At 38.7% G+C, this 18299-nt stretch overlaps 1 protein-coding gene across 2 annotated transcripts in view; it reads right to left on the bottom strand.

The window, feature by feature from the left end:
• The window catches only part of dgkb (diacylglycerol kinase, beta), a 768700-nt gene that overhangs the window by 509838 nt on the left and 240563 nt on the right, over positions 1 to 18299 (bottom strand). For both annotated transcript variants that reach the window (XM_073054135.1, XM_073054136.1), the window contains exon 8: positions 12775 to 12849. In XM_073054135.1, the coding sequence (XP_072910236.1) occupies positions 12775 to 12849 (75 nt within the window). The remainder of the gene's footprint in view (positions 1 to 12774; positions 12850 to 18299) is intronic.

The following is an 18299-nucleotide window of genomic DNA, read 5'->3' as shown; positions in this document are numbered from 1 at the left end:
AGGCTTTTCAGTTTAAAAGAAGGCAGGAAACGGTCAAATTCATGGGTTCATAAGAAGTGAGTACCGAGTGATAAGAATCAGAAATATAAAAAAAGCAGAAATAGCTGGCTACATCAGGAAGATAGACGGATTCAATTGCACAAGAGAAAACTAGATTTTGTATACTGAACAGATTGAGCAGCATTTTAAAGTAAATGAAACAGCCAATGAGAATCAAGTACCAATTCTGCTGAGTGCATTGTATTTAAAGGCATAGTTTGCTTACAAATTTGCTTCAGCCAAACCAGCCGAAATGGGCTTTGCTGATATAATGAAAGAAATGCAGGAACATTTAGAACCCAAACTGTTGTTGGTTGCAGAATGCTTTAGATTTCATAAGCACAATCAAATGGAAGGGGAGTACATTTCAGTGTACGTGGCTAAATTGAAGTAATTGAATATTGTTAGTTCAATGATGGGTTTATTGATGCACTGAGAGATCATTTAATTTGTGGAATCTTACAAGAAAGCATTCAAAAGTGGCTCTGAACTGAAACACTGACATGTACAAGAACATTTGAAATCGCTGTTTCAACGGGAACAGCAGACAGAGACACAACTTGCAGTCAGGAATGAAAATGAGTGTGAGCAGAATTGTAACATCCAAACAGAAAAATGGCTGGCCAGACAAATTATGTTACCATTCTGGCAGGGGCTCCTATACACCAGACCAGTGCAGATTTAAAGGTGAAACTGGCAGAAAATGCAACAAAGTGGGACACATATAAAGAGCACGTCAGGTAGCCAAAAATAAGTGGACTGTACAGGGAAGAGAAAAAGATGAAAATGCAAGTTCAAAAAGAGCACTAATCTGCATGTTCTTGATGAAAAATTGGATAATGATGAGAATGACGCAGACTGTGTAGCCTTGAGATTTATCATGTGAAAACTAACTGCAGACAAGCAATATGGCTTATAACAGAAGTTAACTGCAATTTAATTTAAATGGATTCAGTCATTTCACAAAATGAGTTTTAATGGCATTTCAAAGGTACTAAACTGAAGCCTGCAGATATCCAACTAACAGCTTATACTGGAGAAAAGATAACTCCACTGTTACAAAAAATGACATTTGTAACAGTAAAATACAACAACCAACAAGCCAAACTGGGCTTGTATGTGATAAAAACAGGAGGGCCAGCATTGTGTGGGCATGATTAACTCAGACAACTCCATCTTACTTGGAGATTCATCCAACATTTGCATGTCACATCCCCTGTAATAGAGTCAATTGAATACAAATTAAGACAGATACGATGATGACACAACTGTCTCCATTGCTATACACCATGAACTGCTGCCCAGCAGACAGAAAACTGGGGTTTGTGTCAACCTCTGTGCCTTTGGTTGGAAAGCATATTGGATCAAGGAAGGTCATTGCTGCTCAGAGGGATCATGTAAGTGACAAAAGCAGTGGTCCAACTACAGAACTTTTTTGTCGGCAACATATCCGAGAAAGCTTCTGATATGTTAATCAGGCAGTTACTTGTGACATATGGCTTAGTTTTAAGCTGGAAGAGAATTTAAGAAGCTCCAAGAAAGTTGCAAGCATTTGACTTTTGCGAGTATAAAGAACCAGAATCTGCTCTGCATACATTAAGGTTATTGCATGAACTTCACTTGAGAAACAAAAAGCTGCTTGTAAAAGTAAATGCAAAGACCAAAGCCCAGCTTGTTGAATGGAAGGCCAAAATGTAAAGAAGTCAATGGATTTACGAAAACAGGATTTGTTAAATGATGTTGTGAATGAAGAAACCAAGCGGAGAGATCAGATCGTAAAGGGAACAATGGAAGGATTAATAAGAGAATACTCCAGTTAACTAAATGCACTTGCCCAAGATCAATACACACATTCTAGAAAGAAGGAAAAGAAAGAGGGGAGTGACAAAAGTGCTTTCGAAATGAAAGAGAATAAACAAGCCATAATTTCCTAAGAAATCAGAAAATTCAGAGACAGTCACAAGAAACCAGGTAAAGAAAAAGGAAGGCGAGAAAAAGCAAGACAAGTTGAAAAGGAGAGAAGAGGTAGAAAGAAAGATTATGAATGAGAAAAAGGAAGGTGGGAAAGAGAGCAGGAAGATAAGAAAGAATAAGAGCAGGATAAAGAGACCTTAAATAAGTCAGGACCGAAGAGAAGCAAGGACTGATGTAGATCCAGGAAGAAAAGCCAAGAAAAGGAGAAGGAAGGTGTCCAGAGAGTAAAGGAGCTGCAGATGCTACATCAATTCCTTATAACCACTATGGAGGAGTCTCCAGAATCTAAGATTGTTTCACAACCATAAGCCTCACCTGCCAAGCAGAGTGATTCCCCTTATCAGGACGGATGTTATCCCACAAGAACAAGACAGCCTCCAAAATGATTAAATCTTTAGGCTTAAATGGGTCAATTTAAAAGTTATTACGCTGTGGATGTCTGTATAATAGTAGTATTATATAGTATATTGTGTATGCAGTTGAGATGTTGAGTTAGAATTAATCGCTAAGCAGTGAGGAGAGGAGTGTTGTGTATTTAATATTTCAGTTATATTTGAGTAATACTGTAAATATATTGTTTGATTAAGCATTCTTTGTTGATTACATAATGCATTGTGAGTTATATGTAAAAGTATGTAAATGGCACACATCATAGCGCCACCATGTCATATGTGCAAGCTTCACTTAAAGTAAAATTCAAGTTAGACTCGCATTCCTCGCTTCTTTTTGTTCCTTTCAATTTGTTTAATGTTTTGGAGTTACAGAACATAACAATGGAAGACCAAGGGGTCAGAAATAGAGGAGTGCAACAATCTTAGAGGGTTATGGCCTCGAGAGGCTCCAGAGATTGATTACAGCCAATACTGGATCTGACAACAAAGCTGATAAATGTAAGGACTAGAACAGGAGTCAATGAAGATCAGTGAGCACATAAGTTGGGTGAACTGGCTAAGTTAGTGTAACTGACACAGAGTTTAGATTACTTTGAGGTTAAAAGGAACACACAGCAAGAGAGAAATAAAGAAATAAAGAAGTAATGGCATGGAATAACAGGATAAAGTTAATTTATAGACTTTATTTGAATCATTAATGGTATTTGAATAAATCTGGCATGACTAGTATATAGTGTCCACAAAAAGACTACAAATTGTGTATATTTCAGAATGTAATTAAGAACCATTCACTCTCGTGGACCTGGAGTCAAATCTAGGGCATGTTGGGTAAAGATGACAGATTGTCTTTGTTGAAGAACATTTGTGAAGTGAAAAGATTTTCATGACAATTCAGGAATTCCATGCTCCTTATTACCGATACCAGATTTTTATTCCAGATTTAGTCAATTACACTCAGTGCCACTTTAATAGGTGCCTCCTGATTAATTATTTACATTATCAAACAGGTGTACAGGTCCACCTGATAAAGTGGCTGCTGAGTAAGCTTTTCCCTAAGTACGGTGATGGGCTTTAAGCAAGCCTCCAGATCAATCGTCCAGGGCACCAGATTATTGTTCCATTATCTAAACCGCAATGCTGTTGTGCTACTCTGACATGTAATTTTCATTCCTGGTGCCATTTTGGGTTTTAATATGTCTTTCTGATTATAAAAGGGATTAGGATAGATGGGCAAAACAATTGGAATGTACATAGTGGACTAAAGGTACACTGTCTTTATTAGAAAAATTCCTTTTATCATGATAATCTAAACTGGCCTCTTAAATCATAAAAATATATAGTGCAATCTCACAACCCTATTTACACTAAAATTAAATAATGTGACTGCTTACCATTACTAATATCATTAAAAAATTATTATGACCATTGCGTTTCAATATGCAGAATTATGTGCCCTATTTATCATGAAGAGGCATTGATCTGAAATGTTAACTTCTGTTTCCCTCTCCATGGAATAAACAGCAATTGTAGAGTATTTTATACATTCTCTGTTTTTACTTTAGATTTTCAGCATTTGCTACATTTTTCTTTTGGATTTTATGCCCTAGTTGATCTTTTCACCTGGAGTTCATGTCATATTAATTGCCAACAATCTTTTGATTATCCATTCCCCTTCTACTCTTGCTTTAGAATATTTAACTTTAATCCCCATTAGTCTAATGAGGAAAGAATATGTATGTATTTTTAGGCAATGCTTGATCCTTATGTAATGAGCAGGTAACAGGCCTCCTTAAGGTAGAAAAGCATCATTTAATTTCTAATTAAACTCATTAACCAAGGTTAAAATTCAGCTCATTGCAGCACCTTCAATTTGACTAAGAGACTGCATTGCTATCAAATCAAAATGGTGCAAAAAATTTAAATTTAAAAATTTCTATTTCTTTTGACGATGTCTCTGACAGATTTGATTTCGGAACTATTCTAACTTAAACCTGCAGCTTGAACTTCTATTGTCACTTGCCCCATAAGTTTACTGGTAGCAAACACCTGAAGCCTAGTGGTTAATCATAATCTCAATTAATATTCAGAGAATGTGCACTTGGGATCTATCAAGCTTGGAATGCACACCCTCAGGCTGGAGACCCCTTAATAGAGTTCTGCTCTGCACCACTAAAAGATGTGCAAGGTGTGAAGGCACATTGTAGTTATTTAAATTCTAATTTTCTTCTATAAATAATAAATTAAAATGCTAAATTATGAATCATTGGAAGATATCAGAAGAGGAGGGGAAAAAAAGCCATTGTAAACTGCTCGCTTAGAAAATTAAGGAAATAATGTATGGTTAAATTGGATGATAATTTCAACCAACAGATTGTTTTCTTCTAAATAGTCAAATATTAGAGGTGAACAATATCACTCTGTATATCTGGAGTAAAGGTATTGAAACAATGAGTACTTAAACAATGTTACGTAAGAAAATGGGTTTAACAGCAACACGCACACAATTCATATTTTCAATTCTCCTGAGTCAACCCCACCTCACTCATGTAAACTGATCATAAATTAGTTCCAACATCAGGTCAGGTGGGAGTTCAATGGTTTATTATTTATAAATAATGTGTAAATCACTGTTTTATACATGATGCACCATCAATAACTCACGCCGAGACTTAGGTAGTGAGATATCGGCTTTTATTGACTGAAGAACAACACTACATCCTGGGGAAAATGAGGGAGAGCAGCAGGCCACAGTCGCCTTTATACAGGGGTCTGTGGGAGGAGCCACAGGGGTAGTCAGCAGGGTCTTGGGAGGAGCCACAGGAGCAGTCAGACAGGTATATCTAGTTCACCACAATACATTATACACTTTTAATATAAATATTGAACAATAGAAAATTTCCCTCTGTAATATGGATAGATGTTCCCAAGATGCTGACAACACCACTGCTTTTCAACTGCTGGGAAAAACAACTATATTTCTTTCTTTCTACTGATCCGTCCCTCACATCCTTAACTTGTTCCTTCCTCTTTCTGAGAAAATACTTCATAAAATTAGTAAAGACGCAGGTGAGTATTCAACCTATTGAGTCCACCCTGATTTTATATACAATAATCTATTCAGTCCCAATCACCTTCTCTTTCTGTCCAAATGCCCTGCCTTTTCCTTTATAGCTTGCAAATTATTTTCCTTCAAATACCCTTTTAAATGGATACATTAATTGTGTTCTCATTACCTCATAGAGTGGGTGTGTAGAGGATGTTTCCTAGGGTGGTTGAGTCTAAAACCAGAGGACACAGACTTCAAAAAGGGGGACAGCCATTTAGAATGGAGATGAATTTCTTTAGCCAGACAGTTGTGAATCTGAGGTATATGTTGTCACAGGTGACTGTGGAGGCAAAGTCATTGGGTATATTTAAGGCAGAGGTTGATGGATTCTTGATTGGTCAGGTATGAAGGGATACGGGGAGAAGGCAGGAGGTTGGGGCTGAGACAGAAAATGGATCAGCCATGATGTAATGGCAGAGCAGACTCGATGGGCCAAGTGGTCCAATTCTGCTCCTATATCTTTTGTCTAAATGCAGTGAGCTGTATTTTGTCAACCCTTTCCTGTCTCAGTGCATCATTTGCTCTTCAATGTGTGCCACCCTCACCCTGTTTATGAATCATCTCCTAACCAAATAAATCTTATATTATTTTATTTCAGTTATCCGATTAAAGACAGTCATGATCTTATACATTCGCAGTAAACGTATTCTTAAACACCTTTAGTCCAAGTGGGACAACTCAAGTTTCTCTAGTATAAATATGTCATTCCTCTTACTTCTCCTCTCTGGAGCCTTTACATTCTCCATAGTGATGGACAGAATTGTACAGTAATTGTAGCCCAAAATTTTACAAAGACCCAACATGCCCTCCCTGCTGAAAATCAAGAATCTGAAGATGCTGGGAATCTGAAATTTAAAAAAAAGAAAGTACTGGAAAACCTTTGCAACTTAAGCAGCATGAATGATTTAACATTTCATATCTGATGAAGGAGTCAGACCTAAAATGATAACTATTTCACTTTGCACAGATGCTGCCTGACCTGCTGAGTGTTTTCAGCACTTTCTATTTTTATAGGCACCCTGCTTTTGTGATCTATTTCTCTATTAACAAATCCCAGAATTCCGTGTTTTTCTGATTGATCTCTCAGCAAGACTTGCCAATTTCAGTGTTAACTTCTGCTATTGCCCCAGTAGACCCTTCATCTAGTTCAGCTAGTTGAGTTGTATTGCAGCAACAACTTTACACTCAATGTCAGTAAGACCAAAGAACAGATTGTGGACTTCAGAAAGGGTAAGGCCAACACTCATCCTCATACAGTGGAAAGGATGAGCAATTTCAAGTTCCTGGGTATCAACATCTCTGAGGATCTGTCCTGGGCCCAGCATATTGATGCAGCTACAAAGAAGGCACACCAGCGGCTTTATTTCATTGGGACTGAGGAGATTTGGTATCTCACCACAGACACTCACAGATTTCTACAGATGTACTGTGGGGAACATTCTGTCTGGCTGCATCACCATCTGGGAGGTGGGGGGCTACTGTACAGGATCAAAACAAGGTGCAGAGAGTTGTAAACCTGGTCAGCTCCATCACTGCAATTAGTCTCCATAGTATCCAGGGCACCTTCTAGGAGCAATGCCTCAGAGAGGCAGCATCCATCATTAACAACCCCCATCACCCAGCACTTGCCCTGTTCTCATTGCTACCATCAGGATGGAGGTACAGAAGCCTGAAGGCACACACTCAATGATTCAGGAACAGCTTCTTCCCCTCTGCCATCTGTTTTCTGAATGGTCATTGAACCCATGAACACTACTTCACTACTTTTTTTATTTGTTATTTTTGCATCACTTATTTAACTATTTAATATATATTCTTACTCTATTTCACATTTTTTCTCTCTCTTATTATGCATTGCATTGTACTGCTGCTGCAAAGACAACAAATACCGCAACATATTAATTCAGATTCTGATTTAAACAAGTGTAAATCGAGGATTTATTCTGTTATACTGCACCGTTCTGTGGCAAACTACTTCACAGATTTATTTAGAATCACCTCTGCTGAGCATCTTGGGAACATCTATCCAGATTACTGAGAGAGATTTTCCCCTTCAATATTGAAATTAAAATCCTAAAATGTATAAAACAATGATTTGCAAATCCTATGTAAATAAATAATTGAAATCTTGTCTTCCCTGAGGTTGGGATGAGTTCATAAAGAATCTACATGAGTGGAGAGGAGTAGATTAAGAAGCACAGAACAGATGAATTTGTTCAATCTTCTTTTCTTACATAACTGTGTTTAACTACTGATTTTTAAGTGCTGCTATTCCAGATATAGAAATAGTGCCATTATTCTGCTTCAATATTTGACTCTTTAGAGTAAATCATTTTGCATGTGGGTTTATAGCTCTGACATGAAATATTTTAAGATTATTCACAGATTATATGGTGCTTCAAAAATGTGTAAATGACAATTAGTTATCAAAACTAAAAGCTTAATCAACTTAGCTATGAAGCAAGTAATAGATTATACAAAATGTTCATGAATTGCACTGTTATCATTACTAAATATCTTACAATAGATGGTGAAAAGGATGATAGACACAAAATGAGACATCAAGAGATTATCACATAAAATCTCAAACAAGAGAAAATCTGCAGGTGCGGGAAACCCAAGCAACACACACAAAATGCAAGAGGAACCCAGCAGGCCAGGTAGCATCTATGTAAAAGAGTTACCAATCGACATTTCGGGCCGAGACCCTTCATCTGGGCTCAGCCCAAAACATCGACTTTTTGCTCTTTTCCACATATCCTTGCCTGCTGAGTTACTCCAGCATTATGTGTGTATTGATCACATAAAATCTACTTACTTTCCACAAACCACTCCCAACCCAGCTCCAGACAACACTGACAGCCATCACATTAACTCTGTATTTTTTGACAGGTAATATTAAGCTTAACTTTACATTACTTAGGCCATTCAACAACATGAAACAGCCACAATTAACATATAGATCTCATTTTGCAAATTCTCCCAAGTTCACCCTTTGTGGCCCTTTGATTTGCAGTTCTGGCAGAGGAATTTTTACTGCTTCTTTGAGAATCAGAGACTGTTGAAATATGTTTAAATAATTAGAAAATAAATAACAAAATAGCAAAGTGGCAGATTTATTGATAAACATCCTGCTTCATAAATTGCTTGACATGTCAGCCAATATACTGAGAGTCATTTCTCTTTGAACAGAGGAAGAGATGCAGATAATTTTCCTCATGTTGCTGCTGCATACCAATGTTATTTTAGGAATGCTATTGGCATAATTTCAGAATTTAATTTTATTTTCAAATCCTTATGTATTTTTAAGAATTGAAGATTTTTTAATGAATTCTATAGTGAGTTTAAATCTAAACCATGATACAAATGGATTCTAGTCATTCTTAGCTCTTAAACTGGTCAGTTACATAGAAATCAGTAGTAGCATATTAAGATGAATCAGGTTATCAAATTAAACCAAATTCTTATACTAGAGCAGAACAAATCCAAAAATGACACCAGTGAAATTCACCATTAAGTAAAATACTAGGTTTTTAGATTTTATATAAATGCTCAAGAGAAGAATATTTTGTTTTCTGGAGATACTAAACCCCATCTGCTAAACTGTCCTGGAACTAAATCTTTTGCTGAACAAAAATGTAAATGCTGGTTCAAAAATATTTCACTTCTAAATAATTTTTCCCTAATTTGATTCACAAACATAAGTTAAAGAATTGCTTTCTACTGCATACATACATGTTTGCACACATTGAATGTTTAATGGAATAAAAGCATACTTCTATAAAAGTCATAATTTCTCTTGCAGTGAAATAAATCAACCCCATTCAAGTAATAATCAAAAGTAGTTTCCTTTTGGGAGAATAGGATGCAAATTGAAAGTTAATCTGAAAATTATTCAGCTCAGAACGTGCTTGGATATTTCACCTAGTTCTATAGTAAAATTAATGAGATCTTGGAGTCAACTGGCCAGTGATCGTTTTTGTTCGAACATAGCAGAAAAAGGAATCAAAGTTGAAAAAGGTGACAAAAAGGTAAAGCAAAGTTATAGTACCCTGTTGTTAAACCAACATTGCTTGCTGACATCACTGATCGATCCCCAATTTGTCCATAGTGCATTGCCATGAAATGATCTGAAGACATCAAGTTCAAGTTCAAATGCAAGTTTACTTATCATTCAATCATACATGAATGTAGCCAAATGAAACAGCGTTCCTCCGGGTCCAAGATGCAAACACACATTACCAGCAGTGCACAGCACATAGCAAAGAGTATGATTATGGTAAGGTTATGATTACATAGAAAAAAAAGTACAGTCACAAGAATGAAATAATATAGCCCAAATCCCTGTGTGGTATTAGTAAATTGATGGTGTTGTCCTGGTCTAGCTTGTGAACATCAGAGGGCATTGCCAAGTGAATACTCGAGAGCAGCACTGCCTCAGCATGACCTCTCCGGGTGACTGCCACAGGCAACCTCGCAGCCTCAGCCAAAGCCAAGTCTTCACCTTAACTGAGGCAACGCAGTTCCCCCACTGTTGGTCACACCAATGAACCAGTGTACCGGGTTTGCAGTATTCCATCATTGCTGCTAATTTTGCAATGGATCTATTGCACAGTGGAACAGCATCTGAACAGAAAGTCATGTCCATGTACTTGCAGAATTATTTATACTTCAACTAATTACATAGAGAATTATAGATGACTGAGAGTAGTTTAGACCAAATTAACTGGATATCAGATGGCTGCTGTAAACTGAGCAAATGAATTGTTTGCAACTAATGAACCGAGATTATTTTTTCTTTAAATTATTTAATTATTTTTTTCCTAATCTATTTTATCTGCATTTTTAGTCCAGGACACCTGGAGAGCTGAGAGAGGTGTAATGACAGGTGGGTTGTGCTTTTGAAAGGGGGAAATAGGTCAAAGAGTTCATTCAGCTGAGAGCTGCTTTTGTGATTGCACACAGCAATCGTGCATCAAAACCTTGACGTGTCACTGCATTTGATTAAGAGCCATGGCATCAATAAGATTTATTACAAAATTACTGTAAAATTCTATTTCTAGAATATAGTATGTTGTGTTACTAAACATATCCCCTCACTTTTTCTGATGAAAACCTGTATTTCTACCAATAGAAAACTGAAATGTCTAACTCATCAAGTATCAATGTGTCAATAATTATTCTTTAGGGACAATTGAATTACCCTGGGCCAAGCTTGCTCAGCAAGTGACTGATTATTTTCAATACAGCTCCATGCCTGTGCACTCATTATTTAATATTAGCATTCAAGTTCAAGTTTATAGTTATATATATATACAACCAAACAAAAACGAATCACTGTTCCTCCGGACATTAGTGCACCCACACAACATATATCAAAAACAGCACATAAACCAACATATTGTGCTATAAATTAATAAAATATAATTCAAAATGCATGTAGTAAAGCACAGCACAGGTAAACAGAAAACAGTAAACAGCTCTCGGTAGTCATCAGTCTCACAGCCCGGGGGAAGAATCTGTTACTCAGTCTGGCAGTCATAGTCCTGATGCTGTTGTACCTCTCTCCTGATGGTGGTGGGTCAAAGAGATTTGGGATGGGTAGTAGGATCCTCAACCGTGCGTTGAGCCTGCATCTACAACGCACCCAATAAATATCAGAAATAGTGGGGAGGGAGACCCCGATAATCCTCTTGGCAGTTCTTACTGTCCTCTGTAGGGACTCGCAATCTGATGCTTTGCAGCTTCCGGGCCACACAATGACGCAGCCAGACAGGACACTCTCAATGGTGCGCCTGGGGAAAGTTGTTAGAGTAGGGCAGGGAGCCTTGCACTCCACAATCCCCTCAGAAAGTGTGGATGTTGCTGTATCATCTTGACTAGTGAGAAGGTGTTGTAAATCCAGATTAGATCGTCTGATATCTGCACACCAAGGAACTTCATGCTCTTCATTCTCTCCATGGCAGAGCCATCGATGTGCACTGGAGAGTGTTTAACCTGTGCCTTCCTGAAGTCCACAATCATCTCTTTTGTCTTATTCACGTTGAGACTTGAGTTGTTGTTCTCACACCATTTGACAGGCCTCTCTGTATGCCGAACCATCGTTTTGCTAATGAGGCCAGCAACTGCTGTATCATCAGTAAACTTGATGATACAGATTGAGTTGAATCTGGCAATGCAGCTGTGAGTCGACAGCGTGAGCAGCAACGGATAGATCACAGACCCTGGTGGGCTCCAATGCTCAGCGTGATGGAGCTGCCAAATCAGACTGACTGGGGTATTTCTATCAGAAGTCCAAGATCCAGTTATAGGGAGGGGTGTTGAGTCCCAATGAGGACAGCTTACTTGCCAGCCTCTGAGGGATGATTATGTAAAATACTGAGCTGAAGTCGATGAACAACATCCTGGTATATGAGGCATCATTTACTTGGTGGAACAGGACAGAGTGGAGGGCAGAGGCTATGGCATCATCACTGCACTAGTTTGAGTGGTAGGCGGACTGGGATGGGTCTAATGTAGCTGGAGGTAGGATTTTGTATGATCTATTACCAGCTGCTCAAAGCACTTCACGTTTGTTGGAGTCAGTGCCACAGGGTGGTAATTATTTAGGTCAGTTACCGTTGCTCTCTTGGGCACTGGAAAGATGATGGCTGCCTTGAAGTCTGCAGGGACAGTGGTCTATTTCAGAGAGATATTAAAGATGTCAGGTAACACCTCTGTTAGCTGGGCTGTAGATTCCCTGAGTATCTGACCAAGAATGTAGTCTGGCCCTGCAGCTTCTCATGTGTATACCCTTGCTAAGGTCTTCTTCACCTCAGCTGCGACCAGACAGGGAACCTGTTCCTCGGGAAGAGAGGGGGCTTTCTTCAATGTCACTTTATCCAAGTCGTTCATAGAAAGCATTTAGCCTATCCAAAAGGGAGGCATCACTGTGGTTGACGCACAGGGTTGACTTGTAATCGGTTGTGGTTTGTATACCCTGCCACGTGTACTGCATGTCCCTGGTGTCACAAAGGTGTCTGTGAATTTTCTGTACATACTCACACTTTATCTTCATTAGACTTCAATGTCCAGGAACATTTCCCAGGAAAACAAACAGAGCTATATTAAAAAAAAATAAATGCACAACCATAGAGACCTTCCTGAAATGAAACCCTTTGATCATTAAATATTGATCATCAAACAAAGATTTTAACATTCCCAATCCCAGCCACCCAGTGTTCTTATAGCACCACCAAGTGAGTGATAATGGAAGTTACATACAGTTTTGAGCTCTGTCACATCCCATTGTAGATACTCTGCAACGTGCATCATTTGATTGATGATCTGGTCAAGTTCCTATTGAACAAAGAACATTTTTATTTTTTTCCTCCCATGCAATAAGATTTTGAGCAACATTTCTATTAACACAATTGTTTACCTTTTCTAATATACTTCAGACAAAAATTGTATTAATATTAATATTGGAATGTTCTTCTGCCTTGTATTTCTTCAAACCACTATGACATAAAGGGCATTAAACATGTTTAAAATAATATAAATACCAACCATGCATTGTCATCAGCTCCAGACCCTTTCTTTAAAACTAAAATCTTTTATCTGGATAGTCATGCACATAACACTGAGCTACATAAAAATGTATTTGACTGTTTGAAACTATTGTCTTGCTAAAGCTGTCCTAAACTCTCACTCCATTGTCATGCAAACTGTCCACCCAGGGGTGCCATACTGCTTGTACCACAGAACAAAAGGAAACTTCTGAAATGTCAGTCCAAATACTGGAAGCTTGGCAAAAGAGGAAATGCATCTGCATTGCTCTGGTGCACACACAGCAGCAGCTGGGGTAGCTAGCCTTAATAAAATGTGACCTTTAGTTTGATTGCCCGTGTGTGGGAAAAAAAAATGCACATCAGGGCTAATTTGAAAACCAGTTGGCAATATGCAGGTGATTTGGTGAGCCAAATTTTAGAGGACTATCGACAGCAAATGTTGATAATGGCTCCATCTGCTGGAACACACAAAGTGACACTTAATTTAGAGACCTTGAACAAAGCATCAACCAACCAGCACTAGCCACTACTGACCTTTCCCCCCAGTGCTCCTCCCTCCCAATAAGCAATCATAACAACGATTGTCAACAAGGGAAATTATTTCTTATTCATTTCTCCTTTTCATGAACAGTTTTGGATCAGCAAGAACAAGACGATGTGTGTAGAAGGACAGCTCATCTTGAACAGGGAGAACACGACGTGTACATACTCTAATAAATGCCATGGTGGAACATTAACTGCTTCTCTTTCTATGCTGTCCAACCTGGTACATTTCCAGCATTCTCTGTTTTACTTCAGGTTTCCAGCTTCTGTAAAATTTTCTCTTTCTCCTGGGTTCTCTCCTAGGGCAGGGTTTCACTAAAGTTCCACATAACTCTGGATTTTTTCTAATTTGGCTTCCCTCTCACACATTTCCCTCAGTAAGCAGTATTTGATCATTTTTGAACTTTGCTTCTTCCCCAAAATGCACCCTTTCCCATCCCATAACTGAGGTGGTGGCTGAGCCTCATTGTATTTGCTGCAATGCAACTTTCTAAGTCTGAAAATGATAGGCTCAAGTTTCGAAAGAGTGTCCATTCAGATTTTGAGATTATCAGCTGAGCAGTCAAGTGTGAAAAGTGCCATTGCTGCATGCTGAATAACAAAAACCTACTAATGTATGGCCTTGAATTATCTGAAGATTCAGAATGGACGTCCTTTCAATCAATATATGCCGAGGAATTTGGTCACTGGTCCTCTGTCTCGTGATAGATGCCAATGCAATGTAACACATTTTCAGGGGAATCCAATACAAGCTCTTTCTATCACCCACAATGAGGCAAAATTTGGTTATTTGTTTCACATCAAAGGATTTTCTTGGAAAGAGTGGTCATAGCAATGGCATTCCATTTGAGGATGAGAACCTTTAATCTAGAACTAATATTAAAGCAATTACAAAAAGAGGTGGGTCTGGATAAAATGTACTTCAGAAAATAGTTTAAAAGTAGAATGTCATACAATTAAGAAAGTAATTCATAATCAAGAAATCGAGACTCTATTTCAAGAATCTGTGAACAACTAAGAAAGTTAAGGGAGGTAAATAAGATTGGGGAAATACTGAAGGGAAATAGAACTGAAACAAATATTTCCAGTAGTCTGCTGTGATCCCTACCCTAACCAAAGCAGCTGTCTTGCAATATCTTCATGGCTTTGGGGCACACATCGCTGTCAATTTGCACAATAGAAGGTTATGCTTTTGAACATATTGAAGAGCTACAAAATGGAAAACTGATGGATAATAATCAAAGTACCTTGAAAGAGTAAACTTTACAACATAGATAAAAAGAATTGCTTTGGGGTGACAGAGAACAAAACACAACATAGATATCTGAAAATAATGAGAAGTGGTAGGCAGGGATGATTGACTAGAAGGATGCCAAACATAAGTGATTATGTAAGCACATGGCGTGTGCAATAAAATGCACGTGGATGTATGGATTTCAAAAGTTTTTAAAGTATTTGAAACATATTGATAAAAAACCTACATATCATCTAAAGTGTGCCACAATACATATGACTGATGATCAGTAAATCTGCATCAATACTGCCTGCTGGGAGAATTCCCTTCTCTTCCTTAAATAACAGCACAGATATGCAATGTTACTTTGATAATATCTCATTTAAAAGTCACAATAACTCTCCCAAGACTTTACATAAAGACCACAAGTTTTAGGCAATAGTTAGTCTAAGATTTCTGCAGAAATACTCATCCAAACTGCAGCTACCAATTTATTGTTGTGCATATATGCAGACCTGTATTGTTCTAAATTTAAGTGACTGTGGGACGTAGATGTGACTAACAATACCAAAATTTGTTGTCTGTCCATAATTGTCCATGAACTCCAGAAGGATTTAAGTATCAACTACACTGAAGTGAAGTCATATGTCCTCAAAGAGACTGAAAACACCAGATTTACTTCCCTGGAGAATTTTATACAATTCATGATTTCATGGAAATTAATATTGCTGATGCTACCTTGTTCTAATTCCAGAAACTATGTGATTACTTACATTTAAATTCCCAAGCTGTCATTCCAGTACTCTAACTCATTACTGTGAATCAAGTGTCCAAGCCTCTGGATACAAATCCTATAACTTCACCACTACACTACCATATACACTTAAACCAGCAGAAAATTATACGCCAGTCGTCTTTACCTGTGTATTTTACCTGAAATATGAAAAAAGTACATATTTCCCCCAATGCTTTTTTTCTCTTTATCAAATTATTTTAGATTAGAAGATCAGGGTAATAACAAGTTTTCACCAAGAATTTTACATATAGAACAGTACAGCACAGTACAGGCCCTTCAGCCCACAATGTTGTGCCGACCCTCAAACCCTCCCTCCCATATAACCCCCCCCCCACCTTAAATTCCTCCATATACCTGTCTAGTAGTCTCTTGAACTTCACTAGTGTATCTACCTCCACCACTGACTCAGGCAGTGCATTCCACGCACCAACCACTCTCTGACTGAAAAACCTTCCTCTAATATCCCCCTTGAACTTCCCTCCCCTTACCTTAAAGCCATGTCCTCTTGTACTGAGCAGTGGTGCCCTGGGGAAGAGGTGCTGGCTGTCCACTCTGTCTATTCCTCTTAATATCTTGTACACCTCTATGATGTCTCCTCTCATCATCCTTCTCTCCAAAGAGTAAAGCCCTAGCTCCCTTAATCTCTGATCATAATCCATACTCTCTAAACCAGGCAGTATCCTGGTAAATCTCCTCTGTACCCTTTCCAATACTTCCACATCCTTCCTATACTGAAGCGACCAGAACTGGACACAGTACTCCAAATGTGGCCTAACTAGAGTTTTATAGAGCTGCATCATTACATCGCATCTCTTAAACTCTATCCCTTGACTTATGAAAGCTAACACCCCATAAGCTTTCTTAACTACCCTATCTACCTGTGAGGCAACTTTCAGGGATCTGTGGACGTGTACCCCCAGATCCCTCTGCTCCTCCACACTACCAAGTATCCTGCCATTTACTTTATACTCTGCCTTGGAGTTTTATGCCAAAAATGGTGACAAAACAACAACTTGTTGCTAGTGACCAGCAAAGAACAGAAATGACCAACTAAAGATGAAGAGGCTTTTGATGGTTAATGACTCAGGATGCTTATATGTCAAGGTCACAATGCATTATGGTTAACAAAAAATTATTTGGAAAAGAAGCTACGGCAAAGGTTGCGCAGACTATCTGATTATGTGTAATGGACTTCCTTCTCAGCTGTTTGGTATGCTTCCATTCCATACAGTTGCTATTTTCTGCCTGGAAGGTGAGAAACGAAGGTTCAACAGGTAGATACCCTGAATGGACATACCGACAAGTGAATAAACATTGGAGTATAGGTCTTTCATATAGGTCTTATTGTAAATTGGAGTTTTCTATGTATTGCACGCTGCACTGCTGCCACAAAACAACACATCTCCTGACATACGTCAGTGATAATGAGCCTGTTGCTGATTCTGAAGTGTTGAGAAGAATGAGAGGGATCCTTAGTGAAGCTCATTAAATTGCAATTAATGAGCAGATTGGATGCATGATGTTCCTGATGAAAGGAGTCCAGGCTAGGTGGGCGGGGTGGAGCATATGCAAAGGAGCCTAAGAATACAGTCCAGATCATTTGGGACATGATGTGAAAAAATGTCTTCATTCAAAAACTGAAGAACCTGTGGAGTTCTACACCACAGAAAACAGACAAGATCAAATTATTATACTTATTCAAAGTGTTAATGGCAAAAGAGACTAAGAGATATTGAAGGGAACAGGATCAGAGTCCGGCGTTTGGGTAATCAACTATGATTTTGTTGAATCTGAAGTGGTGAGTGAGAGAGACAGACATGTGGCTGAGTGGGACCATTTGAAAAGATCAAGTCTTGTCGAGAGTGAGTCATAATTTGAAATACTGAATGAAAGAGAAACATCATTGCAGTGTGGGAGCTATTTGAAAAGCACAAGCCTCATTGGATTGTTGTTTTACTTGAGCCAATAAAAAGAAGGGAGGTGTAAGCGCAGCGGCCACTGTTGGAGCGGGAGGCTTTGGCTCAACAGGCTTCAACAGCAACAGGCTTGGGCAAGCACAGGCAGAGGTTCCAAGTAAGTTTCTTGTAAGTTTTTTTTCTCTTCCTTTGTTTATTAGTGCTTAGCTACTGCACTGAGAATTGGTTAATAGTGGTATGTTCTTTGAGTGAGATAATTACATCGGCATGAAGGGCATTGAGTTGCAGTACCTTAAAGACTGTGCTAAGTTTCTGGAACTGCATCTCTGGAGCTGACCTTTGTGTCTTTCAAGAGAATGACCAAGTGTTGGATAGCAGCTACAGGGAGGTAGCCTCTACTAAAATGCTGGTGGAACGCAGCAGGCCAGGCAGCATCTATAGGAAGAAATACAGTTGGTGTTTTGGGTCGAGACCCTTCGTCAGGACTAACTGAAAGGAAAGATAGTAGGAGATTTGAAAGTAGGAGGGGGAGAGGGAAATCCAAAATGATAGGAGAAGACAGGAGGGGGAGGGGTGAAGCTAAGAGCTGGAAAGGTAATTGGCAAAAGGGATACAGAGCTGGAGAAGGGAAATGATCATGGGACGGGAGGCCTAGGGAGAAAGAAAGGGGGAGGGGAGCACCAGAGGGAGATGGAGAACAGGCAAGGAGTGATTGTGAGAGGGGCAGAGAGAGAAAAAACAAGGAGGGG

The sequence above is a fragment of the Hemitrygon akajei genome, chromosome 8 (genome assembly GCF_048418815.1).
Source record: "Hemitrygon akajei chromosome 8, sHemAka1.3, whole genome shotgun sequence".
NCBI classification, from domain to species: Eukaryota; Metazoa; Chordata; class Chondrichthyes; order Myliobatiformes; family Dasyatidae; genus Hemitrygon; species Hemitrygon akajei.
This window is presented reverse-complemented; position numbering and strand designations above follow the sequence as displayed.